This window comes from Diadema antillarum, unplaced genomic scaffold (assembly GCF_040938485.1).
Source record: "Diadema antillarum isolate AM-2024a unplaced genomic scaffold, OU_Dant_1.0 seq00001212_RagTag, whole genome shotgun sequence".
NCBI lineage: Eukaryota > Metazoa > Echinodermata > Echinoidea > Diadematoida > Diadematidae > Diadema > Diadema antillarum.
This window is the reverse complement of record NW_027272004.1, coordinates 583,886-609,673: the sequence shown is the minus strand read 5'-3', so window position 1 is coordinate 609,673 and position 25,788 is coordinate 583,886. Positions and strand designations below refer to the sequence as shown.

The 25,788-nt window shown below is 37.9% G+C and overlaps 1 protein-coding gene across 1 annotated transcript in view; it reads right to left on the bottom strand.

Annotated features, from left to right (window-relative positions):
• Positions 1-23,481, bottom strand: part of LOC139744807 (uncharacterized) — a 30,140-nt gene extending 6,659 nt beyond the window's left edge. Inside the window, exons 1-9 of the mRNA XM_071655222.1 lie at positions 23,430-23,481; positions 18,224-18,431; positions 16,661-16,771; positions 15,794-15,862; positions 15,142-15,246; positions 14,505-14,600; positions 11,953-12,107; positions 6,672-6,769; positions 739-1,017 (exon numbers count right to left, since the gene is read on the bottom strand). Coding sequence (XP_071511323.1) covers positions 739-1,017; positions 6,672-6,769; positions 11,953-12,107; positions 14,505-14,600; positions 15,142-15,246; positions 15,794-15,862; positions 16,661-16,771; positions 18,224-18,349 — 1,039 coding nt within the window. The 5' untranslated portion in view covers positions 18,350-18,431; positions 23,430-23,481. The remainder of the gene's footprint in view (positions 1-738; positions 1,018-6,671; positions 6,770-11,952; positions 12,108-14,504; positions 14,601-15,141; positions 15,247-15,793; positions 15,863-16,660; positions 16,772-18,223; positions 18,432-23,429) is intronic.
• Between the last annotated feature and the right edge of the window lie 2,307 nt (positions 23,482-25,788).

Genomic DNA, 25,788 nt, shown 5'->3' with positions numbered 1-25,788 from the left:
CAGACGCGTTGTTAGAAGCCAAAATGATGATTACACGCGCAAATATGCCCTCAATGCGCGCTCCTGCACGCCCCCTGTAAGAGCTCCGTGCGCACACTCCGGTATTTGATTACAACCCCTCACCTACGTACATGTACGCTAAGATCTCCACCTCTTTGCTCACATAAAATGACAAAATTCCTCGAAGATCAGCTATATTTCTTTTTTTCTCTGAATTCTACGGATACCATGATAACAAGATTCAACCGCTCCTCGGTTACCGAAGACGGTAAGCATCGTTGTGGCAGAGAAAACTCGATGTAATGCGTGATATCGGAGTAGTTAATGACACTCTTTGGTATCATTAAGTTTTCCATTAACTTTCATACTTAATTACACCCTCAGAATACCGATTCGTAATTAACTCTGCGATTAAGTCCTCTCAGAGGTGCACGCGCATTGATACGCGCAAATGCGTAGGTCCTTCCCGCCAAAACGCTTGTTGCTATGGTAGTTAATATAACCCCTACTTAATCATGCTCTCAGAATACCAATTCGGTAATTAAGTGCTAATCAGACATTTAATAAGCTCTCAGAATACGGCCCCAGAATGTTTCCCCAAAGCATAACTGCATTAGTGTGTCAGAATAATGTGGCACACAGGGGGTTAACACCATAGCACATAAAGAGTTAAGGAATAGGCAACTGACTGTGACCTTCATGTGGTCATTGCCACCTTGTCCTTGTGGTCAGACTTACCAGTAGCCTCCTTCTTGTGACCCCTAAAGGTATTCATCTCCTTCATCATACGGATGTCAAACAGCTTGCACAGGTGATCTCGGGACGCGGTCAGCAGCCAGTTGCCGTTCATGTTCCACTTGGCGGACATGACGGTGGACTTGTGGGCATGCAGGGTGGCCAGGGCCTCGCCGGACCGAGGGTCCCATAGCTTGACCGGTTGCTGGGAGTCCTTGCTGCCGGACACGACGATGCCCTTGTGGGGGTGCCACTCCACACATCGCACGTCGGCACCATGACCTGTGGACAGAGATCACTGGGCATACTGATCGGATGTTTGCTAAACACCAAAACAATACTACCAGTACCTGAATTGTCATTACATATTCAAGGATAGAATTTTACCAAGGGAGTTACGAATTAAGGCAATGAATATGGGAATCATAACAAAGCTAGAAAAAGGTGGATTCTGGATAAAATCTGACCACTGACAAAGTTCTAATGATCAGATATTCAGCATGTCCTCACATGACATCAGAAAGTCTATTCAAAGGGGAGGTCTTGGCCAGGCCACTCTAAGGGCCTGTCTACACCGAGCACGGCACAGGCAACGGTCGTAGGTTTTTGCTATGGTGAGCCAAAAGGAAACATGTCTGGTTCTGATTAAAAAAAGAATCAATAATTGGGTACAAAATCACCCAAATTTTATTCTTCTTGCAAAATCAAGAGTGCAGTTTTGATTAATCTTCCAACAAAATTATCAGCAGGGAAGTGATATTGTTACAGAACCAGACATGGTTCCTTTTAGCGCGCCGTAGCAACAACTCGGACCGATGCTCTTACCATGCTAGGTGTAAACAGGCCTTCACACTGATAGCATAGTACTACAAAAGAAAACACTGTATTGCACATGTGATGCAATTCTACTTAACACAAGCAACCTCCTTCCTTGTAATCCAAGTATGTGCATGAAAATCCTCCATTTTGATAATTCCTCAACACACAAAACGTCTACCTCTTGGCAGGGCGGTCGTTCCCACCTCCCTGCTCTTGGTGTGCATGGGTAGACTGCCGTTGAGCACAGTGTATGCTAATACAAAGTAGCATTCGGTGGTAAAATTTTCTTCATGAATGCACACCTGTGTCATACTCTCTGTAGCTGTGTATAGAAACTGACCTAACTTTGCATGATGGTATTGACAAGTGTGGGCAGCACAGGGCTGCTAACATTTACAAATCAAACTCAGGTAAGATCCAAAGGGCTTTCATGGAAATCATGTCTTATATGCATTCCAGTAAATAAAATTCCAAATCAGCAAGGTTTTTAGATTCTTTTCTTAAGACTTGAAGAATGTATCTCTTTCAAGGAGCATTCTACAGAACAAGGAATACTTGTAACCTTTGACAATGCAATACTTTTTGTTGTTGTTGTTAATCTCATGTGCCACTTGTAAATTACATCATAGACATGACATCATGTCAGAAATCTTCAAAAAAAATTACATGCAAGTGTAGTTACATTATTGGCAGCATTGTATCCAGTGGAAAAGGCACTCTAAACATGTCTACTATTATTCTTATTATTATCATTATTATTATTAGTAGTAGTATTATTATTAGTGTTATTATTATTATTATTATCATTATTATTATTATTATTATTATTATTATTATTATTATTATTATTATTATTATTATTATTATTATTATTACTATTATTACTATTATTATTTTGTATTATCATTATTATTATCATTATTATTATTATCATTATTATTATTACCCTGTCCCTTGCCACTTCCAGATTGTGGTCTTACAGAGAACGCCTTCTCCATGTTTAGGTTGACACATCTATGTAAGATATAAGTCAATAAACACAAAGTAGCGGAAAGTTTTATCGAAAAAAAAAAAGGAAAGATTTACACTGATCTACAAGGAAGGAGAGAGTTTTTACAAAAATTATATTATGAACAATTCTAATACCTCCCTTCCTCTTTTAACTGTCATTATTAACAAGTTGTTACAAGTTCTACAATTAGACGGAGAAGACACCCTCCCCTCATTTCTATTTCCTGTTGAGAAATAGAAAGAAATCTAGTGAATATTTGTGTAAGGGTCATTGGTAAACTATGACATCCTCACCTCAGCTAAGTTGCATGTTGTCATACTGTTATCACCACTTCATGGAAACATCTTAACTTTCAAATTCCATCATTATACAATGTCCAAGTAGATCCTTGTAATTTGATTGGAGGATTGTTGGTGGCGTGATATTGAATAAGTACTCCATTCAACGCGCCGTGCAATTTTCGTTCTATTTTTGCGTGCAACTTGGTTCGATTTTTTCGTTCTATTCAATAGTTCGAGAAAATGTATGGTACTGCATGTACTGTGTGTGTTGCATATTGAGGATCGCATGCAGCTAGCGCAGTGTACGTGTGCGGTACATGCATGCGCGTATGTATAGGCCTACGTAGTGCTAGTGTACGTGTGTATGAGCGCTAGCTGTGACCTGTATCTACACTGATTGCACAAGCCAGGAAGAGAATCGCAGTGGATCCACATGTAAGTATGGCTATATTTTTCATACATAGACTTCTAGGCCTACTTAGACCTACCCATAATCCTCCAACCAAATAAAGATCTACTTGGACGTTGTATAAAACAAATAGTGTATGGTCTTTACTCGTGCAATGGAACAAGATTTTGCACTCGGTGAAAGATGAGGCGCACTATTAAACTCGGCTTCGCCTCGTTGAAAAGAGCGTCTCTATCTTTCACCTCGTGCGAAATCTCGTACCATTGCACTCGTGACCATTCACTATTTGTATACTAGTTTATCATCAGTCAAATTCAATAGAAACCTAACCCTTTTTGTTAATTTTCATTTTACTTTATTCCTTTCAGTTTTTGTGATTACTGCACTGTCCTCTGGAAATACCAAGTATCATAACTGGTAATTACATTAATTATGATAAGAATAATATTATTAATAATAATAGTTCAACATGAATATGGAGTAGTTTTCACCCTTGAAAAAAAAAATTGAAACAAACTAAATATATGGGAGGTTCCTGAAATAACTACTCTTGCTGAAAGACATCCTTCAAAGTTTGTGTCTGCCTTTTGCAACTCTGAAAATCAGATTCCTTTTGAAAGCTGGCATATTGTAGAGACAGGTAATTCAGACCTTTTCTCAGAATAATAATAATAAAAGTGGAAACTTCTTAAAGGGGATGGCTAGTAACTGATCAGTGGGAATCAGTGGGAATGCTGGGGGATGATTGCTCCAATCCTTGTGGGATTCATTTAAAGGGTGTGTACAGTTCTGGTCGAGGTGAGGATTTAGCTTTTAACGTCTTGCGAGATATTCAGAAACCACTCTATGACATGTCAAAGAGCATGCGATTCTAAGGGTTATCAAAAGTTTATTTGATGAAAATCGGTTTTGAAATGGCTGAGATATCCCAAAACAAGGAGAAACAAAGAGATCCTAATAAAAGGCGTGGCCTGTCGCCTTTTATTATTATAACTTTTTGGATATCTCAGCCATTTGAAAACCAATTTTCATCAAATAAACATTGAATCCTTCTTAGAATTACATGGATTGCTCTTTCATATTTCATAAGAGGTTTCTCATTATCTCACTTAGGAATGTTCAAAGCATGAATCCCCACCTCAACCAGTACTGTACAGTCCCTTTAAAGGACAAGTTCACCTTCATGGACATGTGGATCAAGTGAATGCAGCTATATTAATAGAACACATCAGCAAGAGTTTGAGGAAAATTGGACAATCCGTTTAAAAGTTATGAATTTTTGAAGTTTCTGCTTAGTCACTGCTGGATGAGAAGACTACTACAGCTTGTGATGTCACATGTGTACAACTATATATAATAATAAAAGAACACGGGACTTCCCTCTTTCAGAAGACAAGAGGAATAATATTACCCTTAACATACGTCAGTGACAAGTCCAGGAACTGTGCACTTTTTTCAAAAAGTAACATTTTGTTAAATTCTCTTTATATTTTCCTTTTAACGTTGTACGCATGTGACATCATACACCCTAATAGTCTTCTCATCCAGCAGTAACTGTGCAGATACTTTAAAAATTCATAATTTTTGAACGGATTGTCCAATTTTCCCCAAACTTTCACTGATGTGTTCTACAAATATTGCTGCATTCACTCAATCCACATGTATATGAAGGTGGACTTGTCCTTTAAGAGTACATTATATATCTATTGTTGTGTGAAAATTATTTGCTTCAGAATGGTCTCATATTCAAGTAATGTGCAATTTAATGTTTCCAGTTTAACATGCCTGTACAGTGACGGGGCAATCGTTAACTATATCCCAATTACAAATATCTCATTTGCAAGAGAAGCGAAGTCAAGAAATAGTATGTGAAGAAATCAGGTTGTCCACAACTTGTCAAAAACTCAACTACAGCCTTCTCATGATCACTACATGTACATAGTTCGAGAAAAAAATATATAAAGCTTCCTTATTCCCTTTCTCTCTTTGTTCACATGTTCATATTCAATAAACATTTTGCAAATTCTCTTCCTACAATGCAACGTCCCATCATGTTTGAAGTTGACCTTCATAAAGGTAGTTAAATCAATTAGAGAGATGGAATCTTCCTTAAAATTGACTGAAAGTATGAAAGATGGAACTCGAGTTTCACACATTTTTACCAAATAGTGGTATTGGTCTAAAATAAGTGCAGAGAAGCCGAGGTGAGGCGATCTACATTTCACAACTCTGCCACTGACTTGTGCACAAAGATATTACTGGGGGAAAATTTAGCAACTATAATCCTTTCCCACTAAAAGTGACCACTGCTAGGATGTAACTGTTATGCAACACATGTTTTTCTGATTTTCTTGTTTGTTATTGCCATTCAAAAAAACAGGAAAATTATTGAGGATTTGCATGTAGGTCGATGGAAGGTCATATTGTCAATACTACAGCTTTGCACATAATTGCACTATCACCATTTCCTGGAAGCACATGAAAAACTCTTATTCCACAATTTCTCTTTGTCTTATTCTATGTTATTCAACTAAACCAGTTTGAGCATGAAGCAGAATTGCACTTCAAAGTAAATGACCTATGGATTTTGGTGTCAATATATTATTTCTCAAAGTACAGTACACTCCCATAACAACAGAAAAGGATATAACGAAATTTCCATTACCACAATATAAAGATTCAGGTGCAAAAATTATTGCCTACATGCAATGTACCTTCACATACTTATTTGGTCGGCTAATAACAAAATTTTGATGTAACGAAATCAAACTGCTGGTCAAAAGAAATTTGTTACAATGCTACTCGCCTGTGTGTCAAATGCACCCGTTTCCATCTTATCATAGAAAAGAATACCAGCTTTTTCCCACAGGATGCTCCAGCATTTTCACTGTAGCATGCTAATATAATGACTACAGTACGTACAGAAAGCTTCCAAAACCCCGACCTTTGTTCCACTGCCGCATTAACATTTCAACTCTAACCAACTCACGAGGGGAAGATTCTAAAGAAGGCTAAAACAGTGCACTCCTGTTATAATAAACACGGTTTTAACGAAATTCCGGTTACCAGTACAACGAAGTAAAAATTCAGGCCGCAAGATTATCCACTCTATATATTTCTTTTTGTTCATTTGTTTGGATATAATGAGATTTCGATATAATGAACGAAAATCGCCGGTCCCGAAGACTTCCACTGTATCTACTAGGAAGTAATATCCCGGTGCCGAACTCCATATTTCCTCATAACAGAAGGAAACTTACATCGCTGAATTCCACATTAACTCACAAAAGAAGCTTGAATGGAGGAAATCTAAACGAACTACGTGTATCAAGGAAGGAAGCTGAAGTGGTGGAATACCGGACTAGCTGAAGGGAGGAAAATTGAAACATGAAAAAGAATGTCATGCAATACGCACCTCTCAAAATCCTCTCTTCATGGCAGCGCAGGAAATCCCAAATCCGAACGGTTCCATCGTCAGAGCAGGAGCAGAACTTGGAATCAAACGGCGCAAAACTGGTAGAGGGGAGTAGAGTGAAGGGCACATAGGGTCATCTATCGGCATTTATCGTTTGTTTTTCTCTGCAAAATCCACAATGATGTTGGGACTGCAAACGTTGGAGTGTCAGTGGAAAGTGGTTAGGTAGTAAAGCTGCAAATGTTTCTCTCTTGAGTCAATAATTGTCTATTTCTATTCGATTGTCACGATTCATTTGTCTCTGCTCTTTGTGTACATACGTATGTGCGTGTGTGTGTGTGCAGGAGTTGAGGCAGGTGAGTGGACATATCCTGGTTTATATATCTTTTCCTCTGTGTCAGTGTCTGTCTGCAGGGGTGGATCCAGGAAATCTGTAAAGGGGAGGTGCCTTTGCAAAATTAAAGGGGGTGCACCACCTCCCCCCCCATTTTTTTTTTTTTAAACCAGGGGGCGTGCGCCTGGTGCACCCCCCTAACTCTGGATCATACACTGGGCTGTGTATGAAACGACCATAGACAAAATGAACAAATTATATGCCGTGTTATTTATGTCTTGTCCTCCAAGAAGCTTGAGAAGAAAAGGGGACAAGTTAAATCGATTGAAAAATGAAAAAAAAAAAGATTCATTTTGTACAAAGGCTTAAAATAGTAACATACAAATGTTCTGTCATGTCCCCCCCCCCCCCCCCACACACACACACACACACACTTCTATTTATAAGCAAACTATGAAAGCCATTCAATGGCCGAAAATTAGAAATCATTGTCATGTGAACCCCTTCTGAAACAGTGCCGAAGCAACCACACGCTAACATGCACCTCCAAGCAAAGGTCGGGTCATGTCAGCCCGAACAATCTACCTCTCACAATTTACACTGACATGAAGTACCAGTTACTGTAAAAGTGGAAATTTTCGCGGTGTTGAAATTTTCGCGCATTTCGCGCAATCAAAAACAGCGCAAAAATAAAAGCACGCGAATATTTTTGCTTGCCATATGTTCCTGTGCGTGATGTCTTGATTCCGCGGAATTAAAAACACGCGAAACTCTTCTCACCCGGCCAAGCACGAGAAATTAGTTGAGCGAAAATATCCACTTTTACAGTAATCCTTTTCTCTCACTTTCTCACTCTCCTCCCCTTACGATTCAAATCTTACGTCTTTTGCATACTTTGTCTCATTCTGACTCATCTCCTATGGTGCATGTCACATGCAAATTTCCTTTGAAAATACTGCATTGAAAATGAGGAGAAAAACACCCATCAGTGAAATTTAAATGACAGGTCAAAGTTCATGTCTGTCCGCAGCTTCCATCACGTTCGGCTTGCACCAGGCTGGTCTTTAAAGGAAGAGTTTTTCTACAGTTCAAACTTTTTCACTGCACATAAGATTAACGTCTTCACACGATGTCCAAAAACTAATTCTGCTTAAAGTTATTCCTGGTTGCAAAGCAGTGAGAACATGGATGCACAAAATTTAAATGGCATTTGCACGTGCTAGAGTAATACTGTTTATGTAATAAAATTGACAGACAAAGAAACCAAGGAATTGACAAGAATTTTGTGTTCTGTCGCCAACAATAGTCATGTTCTGCTTTATGTCAACTTTTAGCCTGCTAATAGATGGGATAGCCTCTCAAACAGATGTTTTTCATTTTCAATGGGGCTTAAGTCCAGAAATGAAGAGAAATGCCTTCTGCATGTCAAAGGAAATTTGCATCTGAACAAATTATCCTGCATTCACGCTCAAGCTCTGCTAATTCATGTTAATTTTCACAAGTCTGCAGCATACTGTAAAAGTGGAAATTTTCATGCATTTCGCGCAAATGAGAAAGTAGCCCGATAATGAAAACAAAGAAAATACTTTTGCTTGCAATATGTCACAGTAGTTCAAGTCTTGATTTCGTGGAATTAAAAATGCGCAAAACTCATCTTACCCAGCCAGGCGCGAATAATTACTCAAAACGAAAATATCCACTTTTACAGCACAAATACTCAAAAAAAAAATTTAACACACAAGGTGGGAGAGTAAGTTGAATTAACCCACAAAAATCTACAACAGAAAGAGGATAAGCAGGCGACTTGTAAAATTGTGCACACTTGTGTTTGTATGATTGTCAAACTGCGAAGAAAAAGAGATGTGAATCTTAGGAGTACTCCATCAAAAAGATGAAGACTTTAAAGAACTTAGTTGTATATATGTAAGAGTAAGAATATAACCCTTCTAGAAAAAATAAAAAAGGATTTATTCGCAGCGTTGCCCAGGAATGCATTTTTATATCGATTGCAGTCTTAGTGTGTGAAAAAAAAAAAAAAAAAGCTGCATAGTGTGAAAAGACTCTTCATGAACCTTAAAGGCACTTTTCACCATTCACAGATGAAACAAAAACCAAGCTTTAGTGCTTCATTATAGTTCCATAATGTGAGTTACGGATAGAAACAACCAATGCAAAAATGTTAATCAGTATAATCAATGTTATGTATTGTTAAATATACCAATTGTGAACAATAGTTTTATTAAAAGTGTTTCTAGAATAAACCATATACAGTTACGGTTTATTGAGAAAAATAGTCATATCTCCCTATATTTTAGGCTATATCGCGGAATTTTTATATGGTAGGATGTTTCGTGATGTACCAATGGTAAACAGTGGCTTTAATCTGTTCTAAGACAAGTCTCAAGTTTACTTGGGCAGGTGTCTATGGGTGTCTATCAGCCCGTACTCAACGGATTAAGGAGACATGCTAAAGACCCTACGGCATAATAAATAACGGAATGAGGATACAATTGGTACCCGTCTGATAGTCACCAAAATCTCTTGAAAAACAAGGTCTACTGCCTTTACGAAAAAATTGAGGTATGAGACAGCAAAGGGGGGGGGGGGGGAGGAAGCACAAAAGCATACACTTCATTTTGAGTGGATTTAGACTCCCATTAGGTATGTTTCTTCTAGTGAGTGTTACATATTTGACAGCACAAAATTTCAGTCTCTGGTTTTAACCCAAACTAGGTATGGAAAGCATCTCCCATCAAGGGCAGGTATCTTACTAATTGGGAACGCGCTAAATCGTCACTCGATTCATGGCTATAATTTTGGGCCTGCTATGTTGTATCGAGTGACAAAAAAAATCTGTATTAGGAATGATGCCTGTCAAAATACAGTCATAACTTCTAATTTTACTGGAAAATAAAGAGATTGGATATTTACAGAATACAACCATGTCTGTTCTGCACAATAAGCTTATCAATGTTGATTTTTTAAAAAAATACATGTAATAATAATAATAAAACAAAGGATCACGATGTGGTGATACAACATAAGTAGAGGGGCAAAATAGAAAAGATGTGTTTGAAATGTAAGTATGTATACACGTATGTTTGTATGGTATTATGCATCTATGTATATAGGTCCTGGAGTGTATGCTCATATGCTTGTGCAAGAGTGTGTGTGTCTGTATGTGAAGGAATGGAGTTCCTTTGTGGTGTTCGTTTTTTTCAACAAATCCAACATCCAGTATACACCAATTTACAAAAATGTTGTGGATGGTCAAGTTCTTCTTAAATCTTTGCAACTTTTTCATGTTTTGACATTAGAAAACTACCTTTGCTATGTGACTTTACAGGCTTCCAGAATGAAAGTTTGAGGTACATAGAAAAAGAGTAAATACAAGTCAATGAGAACTGAAAAAAAAAAAATAAAACAAATCAAATTCTGAGCATTGGTACTTTCATCCATAAATACACATTTTAGGAGCATGTATCACAAACTAACTTTAATGTCTATTTGTTGTTGTTGTTGTTGTTTACTTTGTTTTTCTTTGGGGGTGATTTCAACAATTGTACACATCTACATGCATTTCTGGGCTTACAAATTATAAATCTGATTGTTATACAGTTATCCGCATCTTTGTTTGATCACACAACCTACAATACAGGAATATCTGTGAAATTAACAAGAAAAATCTAGTTTCTCCACGAACTTAACTCCACAATCATAACTACAGCTCAGCATCTACTTTCCCTAACAAAACTTTCCAAATTTCATTGGCAACTTGAGATAACCTTTAGCAATGCTTTTGATTTAGCATGCTTCTCACATGCATTGGATAAATACACATATTCCCTTTATCTTATTTATTACAAAGATGAGATACATGTAATGTAGGATTGTAGTATATTAAGCTTAGGTGATGAAAAGTGTCTTCTGTGCAGACTTAAATGTACCTTTTTGAACTATTTGCTAGTTTTTTTTTAATGAAAATTGTATGTCATGGTTGAATGTTGATACAGTTTTGACACATTCATGTTTGGATTGAAGTATCCTATCTTTAGTCATCTTTATTACTTTAATGGTTATATGGCAATTCTATTTGTAGGTTTGATGTCTAGCATTCCAAATGTATTTAAAGTCTCAGTATTGTTAAAGATCATTCAAATATGTTCTCCATCTCTTTTCTCTCTCTCTCCTTCTTCCTCTCATTGCTGCATTTAATTTGACTCTGTTTCTTTCTCACAAGCACCAAACTACAGATATCTAGTCAAAATATCCTGACAGTCTTTCCTTTTGTTTGCAACTTTATTGAATTCCCAAAATTATGCTCTTTATTCTTTTATTGTTCACAATTTTGTTGATTTCCAGATTTTATTAGCTTCTTCATTTTTTTCTTTCATGGCAACCTTTTATTGAATTTCATTTCATGCATGCATTTTCTTATACGTCAAAATAATCTGTGACTGAACAGTTGGAAAATCTAGAAGTAGATTAGATGATAGATCACTCTCACCTCTCACACCGTCAACCGTTTTATTCACAGTTTTCACAAGCAAAGGTCTATTTCTTACGGCAGATATGAATGTAATCATCATAGCTGAAGTCAGGATACGACAGATATAACGTGTTAGATATCTACAGGCAATATTTTCCAAACACGCATCCACAGCTTTACGCCAAGTTCCACAGATTCCTTCCTTGCCATTTGCTGTATACAATATTACTATAAAGACAATGTCACAATGGAAAATGGTGCACCAGTAGTAGGCTTGACACAGCTCTATCATCCAAGCGACTAGACAGATAGTGAACACAATCAATAAACAAACATTAACATAATCCACACTGGCAAAATGACAGATTTCTGTATACTTCTCTCTCGTCACATAGCTACAGATAACTTTCTCGTCGATGGAGTGCAAGAGATCCAACAGACTGCGGGTGATGTTGTACCTTGCGCATCGGACAGCTTGGTTCTTGTGTGCCTGGTACATCTGGACATTGTTCATGTTGGACTGCCAGTACTTGACGTAGCCCAGGTCGTCCCCCGTCAACAGCCACATGTCATTATGACTCCATGTCATCGTCCTCACTGCATACTCATGCGCCTGTAACAAAGACATTGGGAGATCGCTATCAACATCGACATCATTATCGCCATTATTACCATCATCATCATCACTATAATCATTATCATTGATATTGTCGTTATAATCAAGATATAATGATCATTACTGTCATCATAATCATCGTCAGTGACATCATCATCACCATCATTATTATCATCATGACATTACTGTATCTATGAGAAGCTGAAAGACTACAGTGTACACTTGTATATCTTATCTTCAGGGTTGCCAACATTTACAATTCAAAATGCAGAAGGTTCCACAGAGCAAACATGGAGATAATGTACAAATTTGATATACAATGCACATACATGCAAAGTGCCAGGACATACACAGATTTACAAGTTTTCAGGAAGCCTCCTGTAGCTCTTTTCTCAAAAAATAAAAAATAAAAAAAATACAGCACACTCGCATTACAACAAACATGGTTACATGTATAACAAAATTCCGGTTACAATGAAGTGAAAATGTGGGCCGCAACATTATCCACTCTATGTAATTTTAATGTTTATTTGTTCGCTTACAACAAAATTTTGATTTAATGAAAGAAAACTGCCGATCCCGAGGACTTCATTATAACAGGAGTCCACTGTATTAGAAGTCGTCATTTCCATGTCTGATATCAAAGCAACAGGTGTATGTCACAACATGAAGGGCTTCCTACAGACCAACCTGTACCTATCACTTGGGATAGAACATTGGTGCTTACTCTGACACATGTTGAAAAGCATAAAGAAAAAAAAATACAAACATTCAGATAATCTATGACTTTCTCCATCAAGTTATTAAATTCTCAAATTAATATGTCACTAAGAGTCCTCTATGCAGCCCATATTACTATAAAATTAAAATCCACTATGAACAAACCATGGTTGTTGAAAGTGACTAGTGCACTGTAAACTTAAAATACACAATGTTCTTGATAAAAGGAATCTTATTATAACAAGCAGCTTGGGACCACAGAAATTGAAATCTTTTATCAGGATCTTGTTATAGCAGGATGAAACAAAAGAATATAAAACGCAATAGAACCTGCAAAATTTCTTGTTATATCAGGTACATGTATCTCCTACGCGTATATGAAACCTCATTATGAGGTTCCACTATACAGTAAAGCATTGATGCAAGTCACAGTAACTTATTCCGTAGTTCCCTACAGTGACACATGTACCAGGAGCAGTCTGTCTGCTATCATAGCATCACAAGACCTTTTGTCTCAGGTTTGTGAAACTAACAGAGATGAATGCACTTCCATGCTGAAGGTGTACACATTATTGTAGCACAAATTTCAAAAGGCATGATGTGGAAAAAAAAAAAATATATGAGTGATGCCATAGACATGGTGATCGTTTTACTGAAGATGGAATCAGTTTGACTTGTAGCTTTGTATGCTTTTTACAGAGTCACATACAATTGTACATGTGTAGGGAGTGTAGAATAGCACACAAGTCAAAGGGTAGATTTGCTTGTTTTGTTTTTGGGGGGTTTGTTGTTTTTCCCAGTGTGTGTAGCACAACCTGAGCAAATTTCCTGAAGTCATATGTACAAACACTGAGCACAGTATGCATATGATTAAATACCGATACAGTACCAGTTGTACCGACTGTAGCTCACATTTGTGTAAAGTATACACAAGCAGATAATCACAGACTAGTGAGCTCTGCTATTTTTCTAAACTTTCAACTGCATGTACCTGTCTATTCAGAGACAACATTTCAAAAACTCAGTTGATTGACAGCTTTTACTGAGCAAGCTGTTACTTTTGCGAGGGTTTAATTTTTGCGAATTTCGTGAATCACATTCGGACCGCAAATTTAACAACACGCGAAAATGTCACCATGCGCTAAGGTAATAGTGCGCTTATGAAAGCCTCTGAGTCAATTTGTGAAAACAACATCTCGCAAATATATCTGTATGCGAGACTAACAGTGTATACAGTATTCACACCATGCATCAGAACGTTTACTTGAATGTCATGATCTGAGTCAGATTCACTGAATCATGTGGTCATCACATGCATGGTGCTTACATACAATTACCCAAATACAAATACACTGCACAATTTTTTACCACAAACCCACCACTTATTTAAAAGCCCCTTATGCTGCAACCCGTCTTCTCAACAAGGACTTGAAGAAATATCAATCAAAAACAAATAAATTAAACCATGATATCATGGCTCACTCAACCAAATGAATGGTGGCAAACTGATAATACAAAATCTCACGTTGATTTCACTTAAAGATTTCTGTCATCACATATTGAACTAGGAAGCAAAGGGCAATAATGAATGCAGTCACAGTGTCAATACCCGCAGAGCTAGAAGTTACAAATGAAAAGAAGGTACAGCTTCCCCCTTCATCTTTAGTTACGCACCTGAAGGATTGTCTCAAAGTTGAAGGTAAGTCCGTTCCAGAGGGTGAATTCTCCACTAGAGGCACCGGTCACCAATCTTCGTCCTTCTGGGGTCCACTGTAGCAGTAATATTAAAATTCATGAATTTATACATGTACATCACAATCACATATGCTGTCCATATGCCCTTTCTTCATAATAACATCTCTATGCTTATCTCTCCAAGCTCTGCTTCCAATCATATGAAGAGATATGTGCAATTATTATTATCCCAACACAAGACACCGCTCACAGTACTACACAGAAAGTTATGAAGAAAACCGTAGTCTTCTCATAAATGGCCTTGAAAATGGTAAATGGCACTTTCCTAAACATGCATTTCATAATGGCGACAGAAACAAAGGGGAACAAAAAAAGTTTCACTTAGAGTCAACTTTGCTTAAGTTGACCTGGCATAAGTGGAACAACAGCCTCAGTCAAAGGTCTGTTCAAGTCCTCTTCTGTTTACATTCTATTGACTTTAATCCCTAGTAAGTTGAATTTTCTCTAAGTCGAAGCTACAATTTCTCCAGTCCAAATAGATTCTACTTAAGCAAGGTGGACTCTGCATTCTAGTTTTAAATGTGAGAAATTCAAATCAATCAAATAGGAGACTTACCACAACACAGAAGATGGGGCATCTGACTTTATTGGTTGAGGTTCTCACAAATCTGGTAGTCACAGCATTGATGGGGTTGTCCAATAGGGCATGGGGGAGATTAAGCTGCGAAAGATGTAAGTGAAAGTTAATAACAGACCTCCTGAAATCATACACATTTCTTTCATGAGGTTTACTGATCAGCGTTTTAAAAAGAGCCATAAGAAAAACTGAATTCTATCATTTTCAGCTTCGTATATATGCCTTTAAACAAGAACCTAAATTCTTCTGTCATGTAGCCAATAAAGATAATATTTTCTCCTAACAGCCTAACCAATATACTAACCAGTGTACCTGTTAAATGATAAACTAAGATAAATGCACAAAAATTGCACCTTGTATGCATGTCAACTGACTGGGTGAATTGAAAGGCTCTGCATAATTGAAAGTCTTCACGGCCATTTATTGTCTGTTTGTGTGGATTCCATGGGGGCTGCAAAGGTCTTTTTATTTGATCAGATTCTAGATGCAACTAGGTAGCTTTCTGTCAGTGATGGGCTTCATCACATTGGAGAAAAAGAAAGAGTCCAGCCTTCTTTTTGCCTTTGAAGCCATTAATTTTTCCTCATTTCCTGCTCTACAGACAAACTGACATTACAGAAGACACACTCACATCTCCCACATAAGCGAAATCCGGCTGGATCCAGCGTGTATCCCGGTAATCCCTCTGCCATACTCTCGTCTTGACGTGTCAAAAATTACAACCAGAGATTGTTTGATGAAAGCATTAAGAGTAGACAACACATGATGAATAAACACAAATGCAAACATTCACAATGTATTAGTATAAAGTACCACTTTCCACCTACATGTACCAAATTGATGAGATGAAACTGCATCCAATTTTCAAATTAAATTGTACAAGGTGATTCCATCAACAAAACATCTCATGGCATACTAATCACAAGCTAAAAATGCTGACTGATATCATAGTTCCTTCGTCAATTTGTAAATAACTTTCTTGATGGATTTTGCTTTCTTGAGTGCTTTACCCCAGTATATCTGCACAAAAACAAAAACAAAATCTTGGGAAATGCAATGGCTATTCCTGAATTTTGCATAAAATGCACATCTTGAGTTGCACACGAAGAGCAGACATACTCAAAAGCATACATTGCAATATTTCACTTTACAAAGAGCACATCTACAGCTTGATGACATCACTGTGGAGTTTGAAACTCATGTATACATCTTTCATGTTTGTTGTTTTTTTTTACTAAAACTGATGTTACAAATATATTGCAGCAATGCTAGAAATCAGTGCAATAATAGTGAACAGTCCAGTACAACGTGTATAACATGTCCTTACTGAAGAGAAAATATTTCGTAGTACTGCTTGTCTGAGGGAGTATAATAAATACTAATAGTTAACAAATGAACTTGTCTTTAAGTTCACAAAATTTTAGTTCAGTTGTGCAAGAAAAATCATGATCTGATGTGATGAGCTAAAACTGCAGGAGCTCAGAGCATGAATACACACCTGCAAGTACCGAATGATAGATGCATTGTAGTCAACCGTACGCCTCAAAAGGTTGTTCTTGAGACGCTTTGTGTCAAATGTTGTTGCATTCGTAGGGCCATGATCCCTTAGGTGAAATAAGAATATCATTTAAGACACAGGAAACATGATAAAAATGTGGCAATAGGAAAAGTACTTATGAACAGATGCCAAACGTTATAAAGCCCTCACTTTGATCTGTCATATTAGCAAAGATACAAACAACAGCCTCTGATTACAATTCTTCAGATTTGAAATAATGAACATAAATGTACAGAGAATGGTATCAACACATGTCTTATCAAATAAATGTAGAGTGCAGTTGTAATACATTTAATGTATACAACAACAAAAAATGGTACATACCATGAAATTCCCACTGAGAATATGAATGATTTTATTATTGTTATCATCTTGTATGTGTACAAAAGTTATTCTGCATTTATTTCTCTGAGAGTACAGGTTGTGTACTTGCATGTGGGATATGATACTTTGGTTCACTAGCTGTTACTGTAAGTTAACAGGACAACCAAAAATCTCTCCCAGACCTTGTAATCAAAGATATTCTAACATGGATACATGTTCAGCGGGACCGTAATGACACAGCAGATCACTCCGTCTCTTTTGAGGTGGAATAGGTGCTGAAGATTCAAAAGAAGCCACAGAAGAAGCCATTTCATGAAATGAAAACATGTCATGAATATTATTTTTCTCTCGCCTAGATACACACTATAGTCCATCACAAGCAGCAAAAATCTGTCATATTACAAGTTTAATGTATATAGCAAAATCCAAATGGGAGACTTTTGCCAATGACGTCATCCTACAATAACATTTTGCACACAATAACTACAGAACAAAGAAAAAAGGTAAAATCAAATCAAAATTTATGATACACAGAGACAGAGAGAGTCACTACAGTACTAAAAAATTAACTTTCAAACTTACCACCCTTGATTAGTTGATCAAAACAATATGAGAAAGACATAGTGCTTCCTTACTCTTCAAGCACCTGCCAATAGTCTCGTCCAAATCAGAAACACACTATTTTGCGTATAAACAATGCTATCTATATGGGGGTGGTGTGTAAGTGTACAGAAAATGAACAGAAGACTGCTACTGTTCAATTAAGCGAACAGCACACACAAATATGTAACTATACTGACATCAGATTTTGTTACATATAATAATAATAATAATAATAATAATAATAATAATAATAATAATAATAATAATAACAATAATAACAATAATAATAATAATAATAATAATAATAATAATAACAATAATAATAATAATAATAATAATATCAACCTATAAAGCACAAAACCTATGTACTTATATTCTTCTGCACTACAAAAGGTTGATATATTATGCTTGACATGGACCTAGAGTCATGATCACTCGACTACTACAGTCGGGAATTTTCTGACTTCTAATGGTAAGTCATTCCAATTTGGGAGCTGTGTAAGCAAATGCTTGGTTTTTCAAATGTTATTTTGTTTTGTGTTGAGATTTATAAGATAGTGTGTTTAATTAGGATATCCACCTGTGTCCATGTTGTCTGTGGTGCGGCTTGTAATAATTTGGCTTGATCTGGTAGTAAGGCAAGCGGGGCTGGTGGAAGAAGTTTCCCTGATGCTGCCGGCCTTGGCTGTGTCCTCCCTCCATCTTGTCAAGCAGAGTAGCAGATTTCAGCACTCACGTATAAAAACTCAGCTGAGTAAGGAGTCAGGGACAGCACAGATACTGTCTACACATCAAACATTAAAAAAAAATACAAAAAAGAAGCTTTTTGAGAATTCTGTTTGTGACAATCATGAAAAAAACAACAGCTGTGATTTGCACAAGATCAGTCTATTTCCAAATATTACAGTAAAGTGTACTTTCTTTTTCTTTTCTTCCATACGTAGTTCTATAGACCGATTCAAGCGACTGTTCATGGAAGTGCGCCCTCTTAAGGCGACGCCATAACTGGGGGCCAAACAGGCTGGGTCGGCAAGCGCCCTGCGTGCGTAGCAAGGGTGCCAGCGGCAGCCAGTGCTTTTACCACCCGGCGCCAGCCGGCCAGCTAGCTATCTCTGGCGCTGGTAGCGATCGACGCATCTGGCTTTGTGACAACTAGAGTCTACATTTTTTTTTCGCTAGCTAATTAAAAATAAATAGAATTAAACAACTTATACCGACTATGAGCGAATCAGGGTAGATGACATACGGCTGTAGCCAAAACTTGAATTTCAAGGTAAATATCGGTACGATCCGTGAATGTTTGTAGACTATTTCTTTGGAGATGACTTGGGTACTCGCGTGTAAGCCCCGTAGATTCACATTTGAGGAAGAGAATAAAAACCGCTGGGGAGAATTATTGCTAGGCGCAGGCAGACGTCTTGCAAATAAGCCTGGGCTGTTGACAAGTTAACTGATATAATTAAATACAAATAATGAATAAGAATCTTGAGCTAGATATGGCGCAATAAATTGCAAGCTATCAGTTAACCTAACCTTTTTAGGGCAGGCTAGGCTTTACTCGGGAGTGTCGGGCCAGCAGGGTACAATCTGTCTAACGTTAGATCTTGTCTAGAAATCTAGGCAAGAGTCCAGACTAGATCTAGACCTATTACAATTGACTTCTAGAACCCTACACGACGGTTGTCGATAACTTCAGGCAAGCCTAAGCAAACCAAACGGAATATAAATCTAGGCGTTTCTAGGCCGTATATGCCTAAACTTACGTAACGACTACGTCGCCTGATGTCTACAACCAAAACTTCTACTGTTTTAGGTCTAAGTAACCTTGCATAACATCACGCTAACGCCTAATATCATAATCTACAAAAGTGATTTTTAAATCATACTTTCTTAGTATGATTATGAAACGGATGTTTGCCACCATCCATGGTTTAATATTTATAAGTATCACTTTATCAAAAGTCAAATTCAGAGTTCCAGGCCAAAATTGAATAGGCCTGTGGTTAATTCAGTGCTGAACATTGAAGAAGTGCAAACAATATAAGAATTTAACGCATCTTGAAGCATTTATTTAGCTGTAGTGTAGGCTGTAAAATGTTTGTCATAATAATAACGTCTAGCCAGGAAGTGTATTCTAACTTTGGCAAGTAGGACACCAAGGATTTGTAAAAAAAAAAAAATAAATAAATCAGTGAATTATCAAATTCTTTGATCTTTTATCTAAACTTGTCTTCTAAGATGAACAACATATTTTACGAATATGCAGTGATAACCTAATTAAATAGAGAATCTAGTAGACATAGTTTGTTTCGAAATCTGTGTATTTTTATACCGTTGTATTTCACTTAATTGTCTTTAATTTTGCCTTAATTTATCATGCGTCAGCGGTGTCTGAATTTCACACACTGCCGTGCAGCTTCCATTTCCATTTTTTCTGTTATTTGTGCACCCAACGACTGCACGATGTGTTTTCCTGATCCTTCCTTTGAAGCTTTAAAAGTAGATCAATATGACTGAATCACTCAATTTGTCCAAAAGAAGGGCATTAAAAGCCGCTGAATGACTTTTACACAGTGAGTAAACAATCACAATATTAGCGCGGCGCCGGCGGGTCGCCGGCCGCGGCGCAGCGGCCAGGCCCGGCTAACTATGCGCGATGGGTACGCTAAGCTGCTAGCTGCAAGTGCAACTCGCTGGGTAGCTAGCTCGCGGAAGCCCCCGTTGGCCCCCAGTTATGGCGACCGTTATAGCGCCGCTAGCGACGGTAGGTGAATAGGTCATCGAAATTGAATCGGTCTATATTGACTGACTGCAGGAACATTCTGTATTTAAATGTCTCATACAGTAGATAATGATCACTGTTTAACTGTGTACCTCTTCAAACGTGCTGTAGGAGATATATTCATTCAGTCCACTTTGCTACCAAACTACACACTGTACATGTATCATTACATGTACAGGATCGACGCTAACTTATTTTGTCTGGTGACCCTTTCATGCCACTAAAAGCTTAAAGGGGAAGGCTAGTAGAAACTGATCATTGGGAATCAGTGGAAATGCAGGGAGATGATTGTTCCAATCCTTATGGGATTCATTCAAGAGTTCATTGTATATCTATTGTTGTGTGAAAATGATTTGCTTAAGAATGGTCTCATATTCAAGTAATGTGCAGTTTAATGCTTCCAGGTTAGCGTCCCTGGTCAGTGACGGAGCATTAATCTGCACATTACTTGAATATGAGACCGTTCTGAAGCAAATCATTTTCACACAACAATAGAACTCTTGAATAAATCCCATAAGGATTGGAACAATCATCTCCCAGCATTTCCACTGATCAGTTACTAGCCTTCCCCTTAAAAATCTAAAATTGTGGTGGGCTAAAGAAGGTCGTAGTGGCCCGAAATAATACAGGGTAGCAAAAGAAATATTCCATTTTGAATCTTAGTTGCCCGATTGGGCCACGTCGAAATAAATTTGGTGGCATGACACCTATTTTTAATGTCCCTAGACCACATCTAATGCTGAAAATTGAGGTACAGGTACAGTGTATTTCAAGATAAAATAAAAGTAATCCTGCTAATTGCTACATTATCAAACACAAACAGACCATGTGTAAGTCTATTGTCCCAAGCCAGCCTCAGAAACGAGGAATTCATCTATGTATAGTGTCAGCACTTGCTTTGACAGACACTCTGTAGAGATTGATCATCATAGGCATGGCTTTGGGCACTTCACTCCACACGACAAAACTACTGTGACAAACATTCAGCCGCAATACGTAGGTTGTACAATGTAGAAGACAACAAAAAAAAATGTAAAAACATGTCTGTATGTCTCACTCCCCCCTCAAAAAAGAAGAAAAAAAATCCCTTCTAGATTTTCACACCTCTCCGAAGAAAGGACAGGGAGGAGTGAGAGTCGCAGAAAAAAAAGCAATCGAAAATTTGGAGTCCAATCAGGCCGATAGGAGCACAAGCAGCAGCCCTGCATTGAGCGAACCCTGCCACCTACTGTACGCTGTAGTGCTTCAGTGGGCATGGGTTGTAGCAAATCTGTTGATTAAAACTCAGGTTTTGTCAAAAAGCAGACAGAATTTTTCTTCTTTCTGTCATGAGTAGACATGTGTGCATTATAACAAAAAAAAATCACTGTGTGAACTTGTGACAATTTAGCTGTCTAGACTAGAGTAAAACACCCTGTTGGCGGCATGGTTTGTAAAGGGTGCCTATTTGCGGCAAGGCCAAGGGCCATTTCATTCATGGATGAAAAGGCTCAATCAGGTGTCACTTCCCATATTCACACAACACTTGCGAGTAACTCCTACATGTTCTAAAGTGGGACTACAGATTGTACGTGTAAGCACACATGATGTTCATTAGCTGTTTTATTGATAAATGAAAGTGCCCCTGCCAGAAATAGGCACCCTGCCACATATTGGGTATTTTACTCTAGACTATGTCAGCTAAGATGAGATGATTTAAGTCAACACTGGGCTGCCTCATCATGAACATGGCCACAGTACAGCGTGGGTGCTCATGAGCATGATTAATACACAGCCCTGTCGCTGTACATAAGTGTCGCGACAGGGCTGTACCGACTGGAGGCATCGTAATCTTTGAATTCTGGGGCGCCAACACTATTTTGAATTTACTACACCATATTTCTTACTCAGACTATGTAAAATGAAAACTTTATCCATTTAGCTTCCGTCTTTAGCTATCGAAATTGACATACAGATGTCACAACTTATCGAAAATGAAGCCTTGTTTGTTTACGCCACAGAAATCGAGGCTGATTCGTGCGCGGAGAGGTGAGAGCCGCAGAAAAAAGCATCGAAAATATTTAGTCGGATCAGGCCGCTAGGTGCGGCAGTCTTGCATTGTGCAAACGCGCTGGCGCCCGTGTTTTGATGGGCGCTCTGCATCGGTTGATTAAAACTCGATTTTTGAAAAAAAAAACAGACAGGATTTTTTCTTCTTTTCATCATGGATAGTGGACATGTGTGTGTAACAAAAAATCACCGTGCAAAGTTGCGACAATTTGTACGTCAGATATGAGATGAATAAGAAGTGAATGGGGGGCCTCATGAGGCGTTCCCCGGGGGGCCTCATGAGGCGGGGGGAGGTCCTCATGAGGAGGGACCATCCTCGTACGCGGGGGCGGTCCTCATGAGCGGGTTTCCCGGACTGATATGGGGTCAGTGAGTGTCACTGACACTGATTGCTGACACATGTGAAGAAGGGCAAGGCAACATAAATTAATCTAGAATCTAACCGCTAGTTCCTCACTTTATAGGCCTATTTACACGACAATGCAGTGTCAACATACGGTAGGTCTCGTCTCGATGACCGCACCTTCATATTTACCTTTAATTCAAAATAAAGCACGTTTCTGCAAAAACAGAATGATCAACCAACACTGCCACAGCTTTACTGCCTCTGTTCGTTCGTGCACACTCTGCATAATGCGCATGCAACATGGACGTAAACTTTACGTGCGATGTGTACAATCAGCCGTGTGTACAAGCGATGTCGGTGTGAGGGCTGCGCAGTATACCGCGAAATGGAAACGCACCATGAAAGCTCATAGCGTTGTGTACGAAGTGCGCAGAGCAAGCAAGATTGAAACATTCCAAACAAAAAGCAAAACGTGTTTATTCATGTGTCAGTAGAACTACATGAAACAATTTCATCACCATTATGCTACATTCATTCAAATGGGAATGATGACTTGAATTTTACAATAATAACAAGACACGACACGCAAATTGCCAGTTTCTTACCAAATTTACATGTAACGTGACAGCATTCTGCTCGCCGACAGCTTGCCTGGTGCGCCCGGAAATGCTGGGATTTATGGGTAGTGAATAGTATAAACGATCGAACGATCAGCGATTGATCGCGATCACGAGAGCGATCAGCGCGAGAGACGGGCCGGAAATCCAGGGAGCGAGATAACTAAATTAGGCCTACTAACTTACTTTTACTTTTCAGGAAAGATGCTGCAGGTCAGAGCCTGCTGTTCATCAATCAGGATTGTATCCACGGTTGCTCTTGGGCTAATCTCATTCAAACATGTATCTTAGAATTCCAAAAATCATGGGACATACTTGCCATGATTAAAAAAAAAAAAACACCTCCTTGCAAGTTGCATCTTATGTTGATTGATGATAATAATGACCTCAATGACCAAAGTGTGCACTTACCATGGCCGGAAAGGGGGGGGGGGGGCAGCGAGGCTCGACCCCCCCCCCCCCCCCATTTTGTGCACCATACAAAGGAATACATAAGGTGCCATCACTTTGGGACCCCCCCCCCCTTTTAACCCGGAAGTACGTAAGTGGTACTTGTACTAAAAAGAAATAGATAGAGATCTTGAAGTGTGAGTGCGGTAAGGGTATGTTTTTGCGCTGAAGACCCGTGTTTTGTTTGTTTGTTTGTTTGTTTTGTTTTGTTTTTTTAGTTTTTTTTTTTTTTTGCTTGTCAACTGAAGAATCCCGGAAGTGGAAGGGGAGAAATGAGCTGAGGACTTTTTTTTTTTTTTAATTTGCTTGTTAGCTCATGAAACCCGGAAGTGCCCCCCCCCCCCCCCCCCACACACACACACACACTTTTGAAAACGCTCCGCCGGCCCTGAAAACTGCTTGAGACCAAGGACCTACAGGCCCTACGCTAGTTACTCATAACCGTAATGTAATACACAATTCTTCCAATGCTCGTCCAGCTTATTATCAAAAGCATTTCAAATTTGTGTAGTGATGAATGAATATTCATTCATTCATAAGTGATCGTTAGTCATGACTGGATTATTTTGTAATGCGCAGTAGAGTAGGATTATTATAGTAGCTGCGAAAAATAAATGTTCATGATTATTATCATCATCATTATTATCATTGTGACTTCATCAGAGTATACTATAGGGATTATGAAATTGATTGGAAAATATTGTAATAGATGTTTTGTACAATTTGTTTCCATTCATCGATGAAGAATAAAGTTTTAAAATAAAAAGGGATGTAATAAGTGCTAGGATCCGCCGCACTGGTTTAAGTGGATGCTTTGTTTACGTAGGGCCTACGCCTTTATTGAATATTTTGGTCAGTAGGCCCTATCGGTATTTGTTTACTATACTCTATCATTGCTGTTATGTTTTTATATCATGTTGCTTTAGGTCCTAATACAATTGCTAACATGAGCTCAGATATATGGTCACATAACATTGTTCTGTTCTCTTTCCAGTAAAATTGAAATTGAAATTGATCTGGTTTATTGCCATCAAAAACATGTACAGACGGGTGAAAAGTCCGAAGACTTATTATTCCCGTTTACAAAACAAATTGTACATAATATACATAAAAACATATTTTACAATGCACAATAGTTCTTTGTTATTTGCCAGTTTCAATGATGTTTAAACATCTTTCCTAAAAACGCATTGAACAAAATACATACAAACGCATGTACATCAATACGGAAATATAAAAAGACAATATATTATTCAACAAAATCTAATTTTTGATGAAAGCTAGAAAAGTGATTAATGATTATGTTGTATTTCCTTTATATTTTCTTTATTATGTTGTTGTAGTCTTCTTGTTCAGCAATGCCTGCACCAATTGTCCTTACTTCCCCGATCGGAGTATCCTTGCTGTATTCCCTCAATAACAATTTGTGATTATAACAATAATAGTATAATGAAGGAAGTAGTAGTAGTAGTAGTAGTAGTAGTAGTAGTAGTAGTAGTAGTAGTAGTAGTAGTATAGTAGTAGTAGTTATAGTAGTGGTGTTGGTGGTAGTAGAGAAGAAATGATGATGATGATGATAGCAATGATAATGATAATAACAACAAAAACAGCAACAATAATGATAATGATAATAATAATAATAATAATAATGACAATAATAATAATAATAATAATAATAATGACAATAATAATAATAATAATAATAATAATAACAATTATAATAATAATAACAACAATAACAACAACAGTGATAACAATGATAAGCCCAGGCCCTATCATCATTCGTAACGCGTTTAATACAATGTTTAAGCGCAAGGGGAAAGGGACGAATGATTTTAAAGTAAATAAGAAAAAAGATAACATAAGCGGATCTAGGGGGGGGGGTTGGGGGTTGCAA